This window comes from Malania oleifera, chromosome 4 (genome assembly GCF_029873635.1).
Source record: "Malania oleifera isolate guangnan ecotype guangnan chromosome 4, ASM2987363v1, whole genome shotgun sequence".
NCBI lineage: Eukaryota > Viridiplantae > Streptophyta > Magnoliopsida > Santalales > Ximeniaceae > Malania > Malania oleifera.
This window is the reverse complement of record NC_080420.1, coordinates 37,564,377-37,581,414: the sequence shown is the minus strand read 5'-3', so window position 1 is coordinate 37,581,414 and position 17,038 is coordinate 37,564,377. Positions and strand designations below refer to the sequence as shown.

The 17,038-nt window shown below is 40.0% G+C and overlaps 2 protein-coding genes across 3 annotated transcripts in view; one reads left to right on the top strand and one right to left on the bottom strand.

The window, feature by feature from the left end:
* The window catches only part of LOC131154251 (fructokinase-like 2, chloroplastic), a 27,843-nt gene extending 13,020 nt beyond the window's left edge, over positions 1–14,823 (bottom strand). The window contains exons 1-4 of the mRNA XM_058106905.1: positions 14,534–14,823; positions 13,186–13,586; positions 12,454–13,094; positions 11,303–11,774 (exon numbers count right to left, since the gene is read on the bottom strand). Of these exons, the coding sequence (XP_057962888.1) occupies positions 11,303–11,774; positions 12,454–13,094; positions 13,186–13,586; positions 14,534–14,574 (1,555 nt within the window). The 5' untranslated portion in view covers positions 14,575–14,823. The remainder of the gene's footprint in view (positions 1–11,302; positions 11,775–12,453; positions 13,095–13,185; positions 13,587–14,533) is intronic.
* LOC131154253 (folate synthesis bifunctional protein, mitochondrial) lies at positions 14,742–17,038 on the top strand. Of its 2 annotated transcripts, none has more exons than XM_058106907.1 (3): positions 14,742–14,960; positions 15,045–15,129; positions 15,248–17,038. In XM_058106907.1, the coding sequence occupies exons 2-3, from the start codon at positions 15,060–15,062 to the stop codon at positions 16,699–16,701; spliced, it is 1,524 nt and encodes a 507-aa protein (XP_057962890.1). In that variant the 5' UTR covers positions 14,742–14,960; positions 15,045–15,059; the 3' UTR covers positions 16,702–17,038. The 2 variants fall into 2 exon arrangements, with proteins under 2 accessions (XP_057962890.1, XP_057962889.1); XM_058106906.1 differs by having other exon boundaries at positions 15,245–17,038.

Below are 17,038 nucleotides of genomic sequence, written 5' to 3'. Positions count from 1 at the left end.
AGTAGCATAATTGCAGGCAATAGGAGGAGAGAGTGGCTTAAAATAGTAAATCCACTAGCTTTACATCCTACACAATTCATCTTCCTCATCTTCAAATCCGTGATAACAAAAGAATTAGGAAAGAAGGCTACAAAACAAGTTAGTGACATTGTAATCTTACTAAAAGACATAAGATCAAAGGGGGGATTTAGCAATGTAATAAATAGAAGAAAGAGAGAATGAGTAGCATTTATTGCTCCTAACCCCTTCACAAGGACTCAAGAACAAGAGTAACTCAAGGTAGATTTTTAGAATACTGGATGGTAGAAAAGAAGTTGGCTACACCTATGGTTAGTGGTGGTCGAATCGATAACCCAAGGACTAGTGAGAGAAACAAGGTGACATGCAGGCTATAGAATTAGCACTCTATAAAAAAGATGCAATGTGATGAGATGCTTGTTTGGATGCCCACTAATTCTAGGACTTTGAATAGTGCTCCTCTAAGACAATTGGAGTACCTTGTTCACAAATGGCCAAAAAAGTGATTAATAAAAGAACCTATTTTTGGGATTTTTGGACTCCATCCGAACATACACACAACCTTGACTATTGGAGCAAAATAGAAGCACACAATGAAAAATATACTTTTAGGGTTCATTGGCTTCATCTCGATATTCACATACGAGACCAACAATTTAGTTAGAGCCACCGAAACAACCAATCGTGCCCCCCCCCCCCCTCCCCGAGAAATTCCCCAAGAAACTAACACACAACCCTAATGGTACCAAACAACCATTAAGAAAGTGCAAAGAGTGGATGACCAAAAACAATTGGATCTTCAAAAAAAAGACAAGACCAACAACTTGTTATTATAGTGTAGGGAAATATTTCAGGCATTTGGGAAGAAATCAAAGCAAAAATAGTGCTCAAAAACCTCTTGCGCACCAGCACGTCGGGTCAAAGCTATTGATTTTCAATGAGCACATGGGGCCGCATGGACCTCCTCCAATGATGAAATTTCACAAAATTATAGATTAGTAGGCTCTATGGCGGTATATAGGGTTGGTTTTGCAATATTTAGAACAGCATCTTGAGATTTTGAATCAATAGTGATGTTCAAGAATGTTGTTTTTTCCAACAACTCCTAGAGTTGATTATGGTCCCTAGTGGTGCGGATGGTCCTCCTAAAAGGTAGAAATGCAGCAGATTAGGGTTTTAGGCTTTGGTTTGATGGTGGCTATGAATAAGAGTTAAAGTCTCAAAACTATGCTCTAATACCATGTTAAAATATTGGGTAAAATGGATGACCTCATCACAATATTATTGCTTGCTAGTCTAAATCAATTGTGGAATACTACTGTGCTAAACATAGAACTTTATTTTTGAAATAATGAAATAGCATATTTTCCGCATTTAACTTAATTCCTTTGTGAAAGAACTCTTGGGACTTATCTCTAAACAGCATCATACACCTTTTCAAAATCCTTAAATATGTGAAATGTAGCATGATTTATTGTGTTTATGTTTGGATAACTGAATTCTTAATTTAAAGTGTTTGAGTGTGTATGCTTGCTTGTGAAGGTTGAATCTTGGTATCAGAGCCTAGTTAGAGCCTAGGTTTCGTTAGGCTGAACCCTCAAAGTCCCATTCCCTTAGCTTGCAGGATTTTAGTTTTATACTAAAACTGCCGCAGGATTTTGCCTAGAACAGCCCACCTATATTCTGAATTTTGGATATTTGGAACTTAGTTTGGTTAGATTTACACTTGACCCAACTTTGTGTGACCAAACACCATTCCAAGGGCTTCCCTAGTGTGTCCATATCCTTCCCCAACCCCTTGGATGTCTACTCAAGTCAAGAATCCTTACCGAGGTCGAAGGATTAATGATGAAAGAGAACCACCTATGCCTCCTAGAGAAAGACCTCCCCTCCCACAAAGGCAAGTGAATTGCCAAGATGACTTTGCTAGGAGACCACCACGTCACGAGTCCTATGCCCAACATTGGGATGATGAGGATTATGACGTTGATGACTTTCCCGTTAGGAGATCTTACCGTAGGGACCATTGTGATCCTTACAAGGATGTAATGATAATAAAAGCCCCAACCTATGATGGACAGATGGATCCTAAAGTCTTCCAAGATTGGTTGAATGTGATGGATTCCTATTCCGATTGGTGTAAGATGACTGACCCTCATCAGGTTAAGTTTGCAAAAATGAAGTTAACAGGGCAAGCCATGCTCCATGGGATGCATGTTGAGAGGCAAGAAGCGAGGTTAGATCATAAACCCATTGAGCATTGAGATCTAAGGAAGGATAGGTTAAGGGAGAAGTATCTTCCCCTTAGTTGTAGAGAAGACCTTATAGATCATCTTTATAGCTTGCGTCAAGGTAGCATGACTATTTCAGAATACATGAGTCAATTTGATGAGTTGTCTATAAGATGTGGTGTCTATGAGACTGTTAGTTAGTAGATCTCCCGATTCCGCCTAGGATTAAAGCCTGAACTGAGGAGAAAACTGTTTCCCCACCACATTGAGTCCCTTGAACAGATCTATAATTTAGCTCATGACTTTAAGCAAATGACTAAAGGACCCATGGGAAACCGGTTTGATACCTCTTCAAATGAGTCATACTCTTGAAATATACCGAGTTATGACAAGTCCCGACCAACGCAATCAGGTCAAGTTATCTCCCAAGGGAGCAATTCCATAGTTCAACAACCTATGGACAAAGGAAAAGCACCCATGACTGAATCCTCTCACCAGAGTTCTGACAGTGCAATGAATTTCAGGTGCCATAAACAAGGACACTTTCCCAAACAATGTCCCACCAAGAACTTGGTGCTTAATAGGGAAGATGGTCAGAAAAAGAAGAATGAAAAGAAAGAAACTAGTGGAGAATCCTTGAACACCATAAGTAAAAAGTTGTGTGAGCGGGAAAGTCATGATACACAGAAAGTGAATGTGGTTGTGACTAAGGAGATTGAAATACCCTTCCTGAGAAAGAAACACCACTAGAAGTATCATCCCTACCTTCTAAGTTTAAGGATGTCATCTCTGAGCCACCTAGTGAGTCATCTCCCATCAACATGTCACCGACCTTGTTCCTTATTCATCTCTGTCTCATTTATCACATTATAGAGTGAACCCGATAGAACATGAGGAGTTGAAACAAGTGAATGAATTGAAGGAACATGACTTTGTTCATAAGAGTTTAGGTCCACTTGCCTTCCCTACTTTTCCTAATTTCAAGGAAGATAACACTTTGAGCACATGCATCAATAATAGAGCAACCAACAAGATTGTCATTGAGAATAGGGTTCTCAAAAGCGTTGTTTCCAATAGAGATGTGAAGCTCATAGGTTACTTCTTGAAAGCCTTGAGGACCATGTTAGGCACCAAACTTAAATGTACTAGTGCTTATCACCCGCAAACCAATTGGCAAGTTGAAGTAGTAAATAGAAGCCTTAGGGACCTATTGAGATGTTTGGTAGTTGAAAACATCATAGCTTGGGATTTACGCCTTCCTGTGGTCAATTTTGCATTTAGTAGTTCAGTGGATAGGACCACATGCCTTAGCCCATTTCAAGTTGTCACCAGATATAGTCCTAGAAAGCAAATAGATCTTATTCCACTACCACTTAAGTCTAGAGTGAGTGAGCCAACTGATGTTTTTGCAAAGCATATACACAATCTACACTTTGAAATAAGAATGAAGGTTAATTTGAATTTTGAACATCATGAATCTTGTGCTAATATACATTGCATGTTAAAAGAATTTTCAAAGCGTGATATGGTTATAGTTTGTATTCGTCCTGAGCAGATTGCTGTAGGAGAGGTGAGGAAGTTACATGTTAACAAGATGGATCATTTCAAAATTTTAATGAAAACTAGTTCTAATGCTTATATGCTTAATATTCTTGTTTATTTTAGCATAAGCAATGTTTTTAATGTTGAAAATCTAATCCCATTTCTTGTAGCATCTTCTTTTGTGGAACCTTCAAATTCTAACCCTGCAAGTGACCCCGCTCCATTTCCCACTCCTCTTGAACTTGAAAAACCGAAATTGCCTTTGCCTCTACCCCTACCCATCCCCAAGAACCTTGGTGTAATCTTGGTTGACAAGGCAAAGTTCACGCAGGCAGGACCGTACCGAAAGTTCCTGATCAAGTGGAGAGGTAAGCCACTTCCCGAAAGGAGCTGGAATCTTAAGGAAGTCCTCGTTCATCTTAACTCGGAATATTACTCCCAGTACTTCACCTCTAATTCTTCGAAGAAGAATTCTTTTGGGCCCGGGAGAGATGATGGGGATCAGCATGCCCTACTTATATCATTTTTAGATGATGTGACACGTGGACAACCTCCCGATGTCCACATTTCCTTTGCTGATATGCTAACACGTGGACGACCCCTTGATGTCCACATTTCCTTTGCCGACATGATGACACATGGACGACCTCCCGATGTCTACAATAGTTCATAATTGTTTGTAGATTTTGAATGGATTATTTGAAGAATTTTCAATGTAAGAAAGACCCGAGTAGAGATGTCGAAGCAAGTCCGAGTTCAAGACCCATGTGGGCCCCCCAGTCTTGTGGGCCCCACATGAAATTGGGCCTCCCTTTGACTTTTGTTTTATATTTAATTTGTAATCTTACAAGACAACTTGTTTGCTTGCATGTGCATGTCTTAGTAAGTTGTGTGTGCTATAAGTTGTGTTAGTATTTATTATGTCTAGAAAGTTAGAGCATTTATTTTGTAACTTGTAAGAGTAATTAATGTGTCTAGTAAGTTGGTGTCTTTATTATTTGTGTCTCCCATGTTTGTATGGGAATTGTTAGTTGTTTAATGTCTTTGTCCCCCCATGCTAGCTAAACTTATTGATGCTTTGTCCCCCCATGCTAGCTATATATATATACCCCTTCATTGTAAGAACTAGGTAGAGAGAAAAGTATTGTTATTGAATTAAAAAGGTTTTTCCTTTGTGAAACTTGTTAAACTTTGCCCAATCCTTGTGATTGTGTAGTGAGAGGCTACGTCATTCTCCTCGTGAGAGACCACTATTCTATCCAGCGACTCCATCCCTATCCCACCTTCACGACTTCCTTTCATCACCCACACAACCATCACCAAGTTACACCCCAAGGCCACCAATCCATCATTTCATTTGCTACATACATATCCAAATTTCAAAGTGTGCACGAAGAACTTCAGATGAGTTCTAACTATCCTCCAACGCATCCACACGGCCACACCAAAATATCCCCCCACACGACCACTTCCCCTCCATTACATTGCTGCGTTCGTCTCGGTGTTACAAAACTTGTTCCAAGGAATTTTCTAGCGTGGTCTAAGACTTGTGTTGAACAACGTCATGCATCCAAAGATTCTCCTGGTAACTTCAGTTTCTGTTTGAACCCCTATTATATCTTACAGCCCCTACTATTACTAAACCTTAATTTCAAATTCTGCACCTTCGTATTTGATAAACCCTTTGCCTGAAATTCTGAATTCCAAAACTTGAATAGCATATCTGAATACTTAGACTTTCAATATTATTGCTTGCTAGTCTAAATCAATTGTGGAATACTACTGTGCTAAACATAGAACTTTATTCTTGAAATAATGAAATAGCATCTTTTCCGCATTTAACTTAATTCCTTTGTGAAAGAACTCTTGGGACTTATCTCTAAACAGCATCATACACCTTTTCAAAATCCTTAAATATGTGAAATGTAGCATGATTTATTGTGTTTATGTTTGGATAACTGAATTCTTAATTTAAAGTGTTTGAGTGTGTATGCTTGCTTGTGAGGGTTGAATCAGTAGGACTAGGTCACCCTCCCCCGTCCTACATCAATTGGTCACATCAAGATAATATAACCACAAATGCCCTAACAAGACATGCGCATGCATCAAGAGTATATCATAATTAAACCCAATCCTTTACTCTCCTATTTGGATAGTTATACAACACCTCAAAATGATAGGTAGATTTGTCCTGTTTACCCAACTCACTTTAAAAGGAAAGGCGAGTGGTTCCCTTTAAGTTTCACTCTACCAAGTGCGGCTTTGAAGATTGATTCATCCTACTACCCCCATCAATAATTTACTTGCACGCCCAATCATCATATCAAATGAAAGTGAGAACAATAGTGGTTAATTCCACTTTTCACAATCCATATTAATTGACAACATAGACCTCATCACACCATGGCTTTCATCCAACTCAAAATCATCTCTAAGCTTACCTCATCTCCCAATTGTTCAACGGCATCTATAAATCCTCACAATCGAGTATGTCATCAATCTCACTCTCTGAAGCTAAGGCTTGGCAACAATGGGTGACTATGAGATCCCTAGCATGGATGAGCTACTAGCTTGAGGAATTCTAGACCCACCAGAATGAATGACATGATGGGACTCTATTTTCCTTGTAATATTCTCTCTAAGGGTAGACAAGGTAATGATTTACCTATATTTAGGAAAGGATTTGGACTGCAAGAATCACTCACTTAAGATGATGAACAACAAGGAATCTTAAGGTACTTTTCAATGGCAATATATTTTCCAATAAGCTTCCTTACTCATGTGAGTACATTTCGACCTCTCTCCTAAAATCCTCTTCTAGACCATTAATGAACCTGGTGATTATGTTCATGTGTGGCCTAGACAATACCACTCCTAAGCAAAAGCTCCTTAGGTCGCTTAATATAAATGGCCATAGTGGGGGTCTGTCAATGTTTCAAGAGCTCACTAAACAATTTGTTCTTATAGGAAGGAGGGACGTATTCTATTTCCAATGTTGTCTCACCACCTCCCCAATAGGAATGGGATGTTCATTCGACCATAGAGGGTTTGTCTAAAAGTTTGCCAACACTTCCCAGCTGGTTCTACAAGTTCCACCTTGGCCAATTAAACTTTTTCCTCACCTCTCATGCAGTACCACTCAATGTAATCCTCCATCTCTTCCACAAGTTTGGATCTAACATAGATCTAAGAAGGAATTTGGATCTAGTTGTCCGCAAGTACGTACATCTACCTTGACCCTCTTAGTGATATCTCCAAAATCCCCTTGATCATGCCTTGGTGAATGTGGAATGTGCCTAGGCTTAGGTTAAAAAATACATTGTCAATCTCATCAAAACCACCTTCCTCAAACCTACTCCATGTTAACAGGAGGCTAAATGGGCTAAACAGGTCTGCTGGGTGGTCTAAAGGCCTGACTCCTCTTGTTGGGTTGCTATAGGAACACTTTTATGTGAGAAGAATGACCTAGGCTAAAACATGGGGACCCATAAGGGTGCCTAACTAACTAGGCCTTACGGTACTTACAGAACAACTTCAAGTCTTGTGTCAATTGTTCAGTGAGATTCTCAAAATTTTGTTGTACCTAGAGAGTGTATGATTGAGCAGACAAAGACTGGGCATCAATTGGTGTTGGTTTGTTGGTGATGGTTTCAATGGCTTCCATAATGGCCATGGCATAATGCAGTACAGTCAAATGATTCTAAGGAAGACTAAACTTGACCAAAAGTCATATGGATCCTAAAATTACTATAACGCACACACATTAGGCTATTGAACATAATGCAGATGATTTGACATGGTCCTACATAATATGACAAGAAGGGTCTGTGGGTATGAACAAATATTCAAGCAATGACTGAGCCAAAGGAACTCACATCAAATGAGCAGGATTTTTTTAGATGGAAGCAAGAAATTTGGAATGAAGCAAATTACAAATTTTACTAGTCATTTACACATTAATCAAGATGAATGGGAGAATTCAGTTAACTCAACAACAGTCTAAGCACAACTTGCAATGATTCTCAGCTCAATCATGCAAATTTCTCAAATAACCTCCCAATTTCTCAAGTCTTCACAAAACAACCCAGTGAACCCACAAACAGCACGTTTGAATCTGGTGCTAGCAGGAGAATGCAGCAAGGGAGTCTGAATCTTGATGTAGTGACAATTGACTCTCCAAAATGCTGATGGTTCGCTGGCAGTCCAACTCCCAGAAATTCAGATCAAAACATTACATATGTTTGCAATATATCATGTTTGGAATCAAAATATCACACAGCAGATGAAAATTTCAAAGTGCCGGAATTCAGTCACGCTCATGCCACCGGATGTCAGTCACGTGTAACACCAAATGTTATGAACCAAGCTTGTTCAGGGCATTATGCTTGTATGTGACTGCTTGTCTTGTGTACATGAGATGGGTGACCATCATGTAAATAGTGTAGGTTTTATTCTTTGACTAGGATAATGCCTTAGTGTAATATGGGGCCATGGGGGTATGACTCCTTGGTATGTTTCCTAGTGTCAAAGCTAAAATAGTATAGAAAGCTCTTTAAGGGTGAGTGTTGATCAATTAATGCTAAAAAAAAAAATCACTAGGTTTTGTAAACGTAGCTTACTGGCCTCCCTCGCTAACCACACGTTGCCTATGTAGGTGTGAATAATGATTTACGTTGCTTTACAGTTTACCCCATAACTTGTGTTTACATACATGCTTGTTTACTGTTTTTGCTTAACTTGTGTCAATGGTTGTGAAATTGTTCATGTTGTCAGTGCGACACAGCCCTTCAAAAGGTGTAAAGTGTTCAGCCTATGACACCAATGGCAGTCATTGGGCAATAGTATTCCAGATGGCAGTGGATTGAGGAGTGGTGAATCTGTTGGTGGTGGCAGTGTGTCAAAACAACTCCAGAAAAAGTAGGATTTTTGAAAGGGTTGGCTGGAAAATTTTCAGGCCAAGCATGTGAGCTCTCAGGTGGTCTGACACTGATGAAATTTCAAGGGACGGTGTTTCACACTTTTTTTTGGGGGGGGGGGGGGGGGGGGGGGGGAGGCTGCGTGTTTAATGGTGATGCGATGTCATGAAATGATGCCTAAAAAATGGTGTTTGCAATACAAGGGCATGACAGTAATTTTCTGGAAAATTGCAGGTTGAATAACAGTTCTTCAAATTTACAATTTTTTTCTTGATTTTTGTTAATTCTCTGGTTTGAAGCAATTTTGAAAGAAATTGAAGAGAGATTGCATAGGTTTTTTGGCTGTAGTTCGAGTGTTTTCTTCGGATGATTCTTCAAGGGAAATTGTTGTACGAGTTAGAACGTTGATGATGAATCAGTTACAGCGGAAGAATGAGGGTGATCAGCTTTATCAAATTGATGCAGGACAGTAAGAGATGGAAACGGAGAGAGAATCGAGGGAGAGAAACAGTTAGAGCAGAAGAATGAGGGTGATCAGCTTTTCTATGATGTCAAATTGATGCAGGACAGAAAGAGATAGGAACAGAGAGAGAATCAAGGGAAAAGAGGGTGATCAGCTTTCCTGTGATATCAAATTGATGCAGGATAATAAGAGAAACAGAGAGAGAGAATCGAGGGTGAGAAGAAGAAGAAGAAGAAGAAGAAGAAGAAAAAGAAGAAGAAGAAGAATAAGAGAAGAGGGAGAAGGCTGCACGGTACGTTGTTGGCGCACAACCTAATAACTCCAAGTTTTATCAGAGCTGGTTACCAGGAGATTTTAAGTTCTAGTCTTGTTGCCTGCTTCTATTGTGTGGTGTTAAAAAATAATTATATTCCCTGTAATGGGTGCTATTTATGTATTGTTAATCTCTCCACGCGCTGTCAGACTGCACATGTGGGGGAGTGTTAAAACTAGATATACATTGTTGGCCCACAACCTAATAGCTTAAGCTTTTAAATAAAGTGACAATCTAACATGGTATCATAGCAGTTACCAGGAGGTCCTGAGTTCTACTCTTGTTGCCCATGTTTATTTTGTGGTGTTTAAAAAATTATTGTATTCTCTGTAACAGGTGTTATTTATCGTGTGTTTATTTCTCCATGTACTGTCAGGCTGCACACGCGGGGGATTTGATTGTTTCCTTATAGGATCAGAGAAATCCTTTAAAAGGCTTAATTTCCTATTTATTTTCCTCAATTCTCCTCTTGTGCCAATTAGTCTGGCATCACTTCCTCCCATTTAACATTTTTTTTAAACATAGAATCGCACCCTTTGACTTTATTTCACTGGCTTTCAGCAGGTGCCACACAGCCTGATAGGTCATGGTTTCAAGATTTAGTGCGACAATCTAGCTAACCCACGTGAATGATTGCAAAGACATGACACATAATTACATCTACTGTCTCTTGCAGCAACAACAAGATTTTGGCGGTGTCCAGGTGTTCAACCAGATGAATGGAGCCATCTTAGCTCTCCTGCTGCTGCATTTTGAACTTCCTGGGTGATGACTTCTTTGGTGAATGAAGGATCAGAGTTACCAACCCACTGATCATCTCTTGCAACTTTGCCCAACCACCGTCATCAGTTGCTCAAATTGATCATATATCCACTCAAATTTCTTGTAAATGATTTATGGTCAGTCTACGCGCTGGTGCTAGGTCTTTTATCTACTCGATGCTTCAGCTACACATTCTAGTCAATAGGGTCAGTGAGCATGCTCAGGTCCTGTGCTGCTGCAAGGCTATCCTTCAGTACTTGAGGGGGTGGGGGTTCCCTGCTCTGTTCCTTTGCGGATTTCATCCTTCATGTCTCCTAGCATGGCCTCCATCTTTTGCTAAAATGCTGTGAACTTCTCCTTCAGTGCTCTGTGGTGATTTTGGGCCCAAATCCTACGCTGGCTCCTGGATATATTCTACCAAGGGCTTGAAGGCACTTGGCTTAGTGGCAATTTTATTCTAAACAAACTGCAACATTTCCAAGCTCTTCAAGTTGTTTGAGTATGAAGGGTAAATTTTTCTTAGATTAGACCAAGGAAGCATCCTAACTAAAACTACAGTATCATTATGAAATCTGACAGCTCCAATGTGGTTTCGTGCACTGAGAAAAGTAAGAGGAGTTTTAAGAAACTTCCCAAACATTATTAGAAGCAATATCTCTAGTGACATGCTTAGTGGGTGCCTTCATCTACTAACCTACAAACAGACTCCTTGGCCAACCAAGCTCACTAGGCTTGATAAAATCTGTCCCTCAAGCTAAATAGCCAACTGAAGCTCCCCGGGCGGGTGGGGGGTGATTGGAAGCCATTCACACGAAAAAAAAAATGATGATGCCGGTTCATTAAAATGTCATATGAATGGCAGGATGAGATAATTGAATGAAGAGATATATACAAGACAAACAATTGAATCTAAGTAAATAATTTTTTCGAGGTTGTGCCTTCCACATGGGCACATGGCTTCACAGATTCTACATGTATTGGTTTCACAAAATACCTGTAACTAAGAGGAAAAGGGAAAAAGAGATAATATCAAGACTGCAATTTCACAAGAACATACCAGCAACAATGCTATCTCCAGATGCAGACATGTCACAAGTGAAAGGAGTAATGGGAACATCCTCCGTCCCACGAACAAAGCTATTGTCATTTTCAGTGTAGTAGTGTACCTTGGAAGTCCCATTTGTCACAAACAGAACCTTGAGATTTTCATGCCAAAGTGGGGCAATTACTTCTGGCCCATAATGGACAAACTTAGACTTGTCATTATCTTTAGTGTCAAAATTCTCAGAGGGTTTGATCCCACACAGAAACTCAAGTTCTTGCTTGGTGACCTCAATAACATCTGAGAGATTCCATACTTGCTGCATGAAAATCTTAGTTTCTTCCTGAGACTGCCACAGTGGCAATGGGAGGTTTAGGTCATAAAAAATTACCCCTCCAAATTTTTTTGAAATCTTTATGGCTCGCAATGCAGTTGATCTCATGTTTTGGTTGATCAGGGATGATGTGTTGAAGTAGAACATTTTTGCCTGCAGGAAAGGTAGTTAAAAGGGGTTGATATAACTTGATGTAGCCAGTTAAATAGCATACTATGTTACAAATTCAAGGAAATAGCAAGCAAAAAAAATGCATTTACAGAAGAAAATACCAGGAAAAATTTTTTGGGGGGGGGGGGCTGGGTTGGAGAGAAGCACTCTAGGTGGGAAGCTGATTGTGTGTGAGCATGTGTGCTAAGAAGAAGCAACAGAAATGCTAAAAATGCAGGGAAAAATTAAGCACAAAACTAGAAGCATTGATGGTGAGCAATAACACCTTTTGTCTAAGAAATATACATAGAAGAGCATAGAAAAGACTGAGCAAAAACTGATGCATAGAGATGTTATACTAATCAAAACGTGAAACCAAAAACATGCAGCAGTATGCATTACTTACATAACCCTCTACAGGATTCTTACAGTTGATTATCCCTAGGATCAAACTTTTGGATATTGAATTCATAGTTAAATAACTAAGTTTTACTTCATCAACATCCATATCATTAAACGCATCGGCTTGCCTTCTAAGCAACTAATTTCTAGCCAAGTAGATAGTAAATAACACTAGGATTGTTATGCTAGCACATGAAAAAAATAATTATATGATCCACAAGAAAAACAAGAAAAAATAAGATTTCAGAGCACTATATTTTTCCATATTGGAATCTCTTACCTCCTTCAGCACATCAATATTAATTTCAGACTTCAATAAAGAATCATCAGCAGAAGGCTCAACACAGGTCATTCCCAAGCCACCCCTCTTACGAATTTTCATTTTTGAGACTGATGTTCTCTTTTTGCTATCAATGCGAACTGAACGTGTCTGAACATTGTTCAAATTCAAATAGTATAGGATGCTATGACCAAAGTCGTCATCTCCGAGTTTTCCCATGAAAGCAACTTTGCCACCCAAATGGGCTAGCGCCAATGCGACTGAACTTGAAGATCCCCCAGGAGCCCTAACAAATTTTTCAGGAGTCCACAATGCATCCTTCATTGTCTCATGCATTTCATGGTTTATGAGTCTATTAGCTGGTCTTCCTGAGGGTAAAAAAGCATGTTGAGCACTTCCACCAAAGCAACAAACAAGAGGAGGCCAACCATAAGTAAAGCTAATATCTTCTCCCTCATCTATTTCAAGTTCTAGGTCTTCCTCACTTCCATCCTCCATATTTGCAGTGAATGTGAAACCTTCATGATCACTAAGTTCCTCCCCACTATGTTCATGCTCCAAGCCATCAATTTTCTTAGTTTTCCTCCATCTCCTCCCCTTCTCAGCTTTCTGTTCCTCTGTACTACTAGGAGCCAGGGTAGCTGTATCATTTAAGTTTTGCATTTATAAGTTTTATGTCATGTATGAGCATGAGGCCTGTGTAATAATGCTAAAACCAAGTAAAAGGTATACCTTTCCTTCGAGTTCTCCGTGGGATGTTCTTGGGATCTTCACTAGTTGCAGATGGAACAACACTTTCCTCCTGCACTTTCTCCTCTGGAATCTCAGGTAGCACCTTCTTCCTGCTTCGTGTGGGATGTCGTTTGGGAGCAACACTTTCTCCATATGTCAAACCACCATCTGATTTCTCCTCCAGAATCTCAGGTAGCACCTTCTTCCGACCTTTTGTGGGACTTCGTTTGGTTCTAGATGTCCTTTTTGCAACAACTGGTTCTTCAGTTGACATCTCTTGGATTAAGGCCTCTGCCATTTTTTTCTTTGAGACAGCTGAAGGACCCCAATTATTCTGCAATCTATGAACTTGAAGCTGCACAAGGATTTGTGATGGCAAAAAAGGCCAATTCAAGTGCCACCTGTAAATTCGATTAGATGATGGCTTTGCAAAGAAGAAGTGTTTAGCATTTTAACAAGTGCACAAGGACTATACCATATGTGTGAGATTTTCAATCCAAAGTTTTAAGTTAATCACAAGTTGATTGCACTCATGCACCGTGCTAAAATGTCATGCAAATATTCCCTATTGATTATATAGGGTGCATGTCGGCAACCTGACTACCTGAGTCTTTAAGACTAGTTGAAAAATAGGTTTTCCTAACCCATCCTGTAACCAACAATAAGGTTATTCCTTCGTGACCAGTTGGTCACGGGTTCAAGTCTAAGGGAACAGCCTCTTTACATAAAAAGAGGGGTAAGGTTGCCTACAATGTGCCAACCCTACCCCTACCCTCACTTTGCAAGGAGCCTTGCGGCTCAGGGATGCCCTTTTTTTAACCCATCCCATAACGAGTTAGAAACCATTCAACTGCAATGTTGGAATTTTCTTCTTCGGTATTTGGCACTCAGACAATCACATAAAAAGGACTACAGAATGGTTCTTCTTCTTCTTCTTCTTCTTCTTCTTCTTCAGTACTTGGCAATCAAGACAATCACATAAATAGGACTACAGAATGGGTCTCAATTCACATCTTGCTTCACTGCATGTAAGTTTCAAATAGAATAGCATCTAAAGTACATTTGTGTTTTTGTGTAGCTGAGAAGGGGCGTTACGGTTCCTTGTCCACAGTGTAAGCTCTGTGCCAAAGCTAAGTATGCGCTTAATATGGAAATAGGAAGAAGTTCTTTACAATTAGGATTGCAAATGTAAAATAGATAACACAAACTGGGTTAATCCCTTCAAAAATTCAACTTAAAACAACATAGATTTCTTGGTAATTCGAACTGATAAACTCCAACAACAAAAAAAAAAAACTTCAATAAGGAATTGGAGAGAGAGAGAGAGAGAGAGAGAGAGAGAGAGAACCTGGGCAATGAAGGGAAGTGAGTGAAGGAAGGGGAGGCCATTTGACAGAGTTGCAGCTTCTCCGAGCAGTTCAAAAGATTAGGATTTTGTTGTCTGAACAGGTTAAACCCCGCCCTCTTAGGGGTATTTTTGTCAAAAAGAACTAAAAGGTTCGCCTTTGCGAGCAAAAAAATGCACAGTTTTAACGAAATTCAAAATACGATTTTACATAATGGCCCATCTATCCTCTCTCTCAATCTCTCTCTCCATCTCTTCTCCGGAGGGTTCCAGTGAGACGCAGCTTCGGTCACGCCGGGGAATCTTCAATCGCGGCTACTTCCTTCTATTTCTTGGTTTCGTTATCAGCTACGCCGTCCCATTTCTTGGCTTCGACCATATTCGCGTTCTCTGGGTTCAGATCAATTCCAATTCTTGCACCAGTGTTTAGGTGAGATTTTGAAATGCCTCTCAGTGTGTCTTGCAAGTTTCATGGCTATAATCCATGTTTATTCTTACCCTTGTTCTTCTTCAGCTTTTCGCTCCTGGTATGAACATTTTCAAGCAGCTGGGACAGCCCACCAAGCGTGGATTCAACTGGGTGTTGAAGTCTGGTCGAGGTAATGCCCTTAAATTTGTTTTTCTTCTTTCTTTTTCAATTATTTTAGCAGCTAAGACGTGTAGTTACTGCAAAGAAGAAACTTGCTTAATAAAGTTTTAGTTCTTTCTATGTAGCAGCATGTCTTTCCTTCCTTCACACATCGGTGGAAGTTCATTCTCAAGAGCAGGAAGTAATCATTGCTTTGGGAAGCAATGTGGGCAATAGGCTCCATAATTTCGATGAAGCCTTGGAACTAATGAAGAGATCCGGATTGCACATCACAAGACATGGTTGTCTTTATGAGACAGAGCCTGCCTATGTGACTGATCAACCTCTCTTTCTTAACTCAGCTGTTAGAGGCCTTACAAAGCTAGGGCCTCATGAACTACTGGGAGTGCTTAAGAATATTGAGAGGGAGATGGGTCGAACTGATGGGATCAGGTATGGTCCAAGACCAATTGATCTGGATATATTGTTCTATGGGAAGTTTAGGATTAATTCTGAAATTCTTACTGTCCCCCATGAAAGGATTTGGGAAAGACCTTTTGTAATGGCCCCATTGGTGGACTTACTTGGATCAGATATAGATAGTGATACTGTTGCCTGCTGGCATTCATTTTCAAAACATTCCAATGGACTGTTTGGATCATGGGAGGAACTTGGTGGAGAAACTCTCATTGGAAAAGAAGGAATGAGAAGAGTTTTACCAATTGGAAATGGCTTATGGGACTGGTCCCAGAAAACCTCTGTCATGGGTGTCCTTAACTTGACACCAGATAGTTTTAGTGATGGAGGAAAGTTTCAGTCTGTGGATGCTGCTCTTTCTCAAATCCATTTGATGATCTCGGAAGGGGCAGATATAATTGATATTGGTGCGCAATCCACACGCCCAATGGCGTCTAGGATTTCTCCACAGGAAGAATTAGATAGATTAATCCCTGTCTTAGAAGCTGCTCTAGAGATGCCTGAGATACAGGGAAAGCTTTTATCTGTGGATACTTTTTATTCAGAGGTTGCTTCAGAAGCAGTCAAGAAAGGGGCTCATCTTGTTAATGATGTATCTGGGGGACGGCTAGACTCTAACATGCATAGTGTTGTTGCTGGCCTTCGGGTTCCTTACATTGCAATGCACATGAGGGGTGACCCATATACCATGCAGAATAGTGAAAACCTGCAGTATAATAATGTTTGTAAGCAGATTGCCTCCGAGTTATATTTATGGGTTAGAGACGCAGAGTTAGCTGGTATCCAAGCATGGAGGATTATAATTGACCCAGGAATTGGATTCTCAAAGAACACCGAACATAATTTAGAGATCCTCACAGGAATACCAACTATTCAAACTGAGATTGCAAGGAAGAGTTTGGCGCTGTCTCATGCTCCTATATTGATTGGACCTTCCAGGAAGAGATTTTTGGGAGAAATTTGCAGTCGTTCTGCTGCTATTGAGAGAGATCCTGCAACTTTGGCTGCTGTCACAACTGGTGTTTTGGGTGGTGCAAACATTGTAAGAGTACATAATGTTAGGGATAATCTAGATGCTGTGAAGCTGTGTGATGCAACACTGAAACACAAGAAAACTCTTATGTGATTTCTGGGATTGCCAACAAGGTCCTGAAGCTCTCTTTCTTCCACATAATTCCCTCCTTGATTCTCCCTTCCTCCACACGTGGCAAATGGATTGGTCTCTCAGGCCTGAAGGCTACTGTAACTGAGTTGCAAGGACTGAGGTGATTACAACAGATACAAGTGTTGTAAAATGGTGATTTGTTGATTCAGTGAGCATGATGCATAAACTTATGAAAGCTGTGTCCGGTTGCTTAAGCTTGTGCTTGTATGAGTTTAATTTTTTTATTTAGAAATTAAATTTTTTTACCACCTTGTCGCAGCCCAGAACTGGGTATCTAATAATATTCAGGCATTATACA

Excerpts from the sequence above, each read along its gene's own strand:
- LOC131154253 (XM_058106906.1), top strand. The coding sequence starts at position 15,060 with ATGAACATTTTCAAGCAGCTGGGACAGCCCACCAAGCGTGGATTCAAC. Across the intron at positions 15,130-15,244 it reads GGTGTTGAAGTCTGGTCGAG|CAGCATGTCTTTCCTTCCTT; the intron begins GTAATGCCCTTA and ends CTTTCTATGTAG.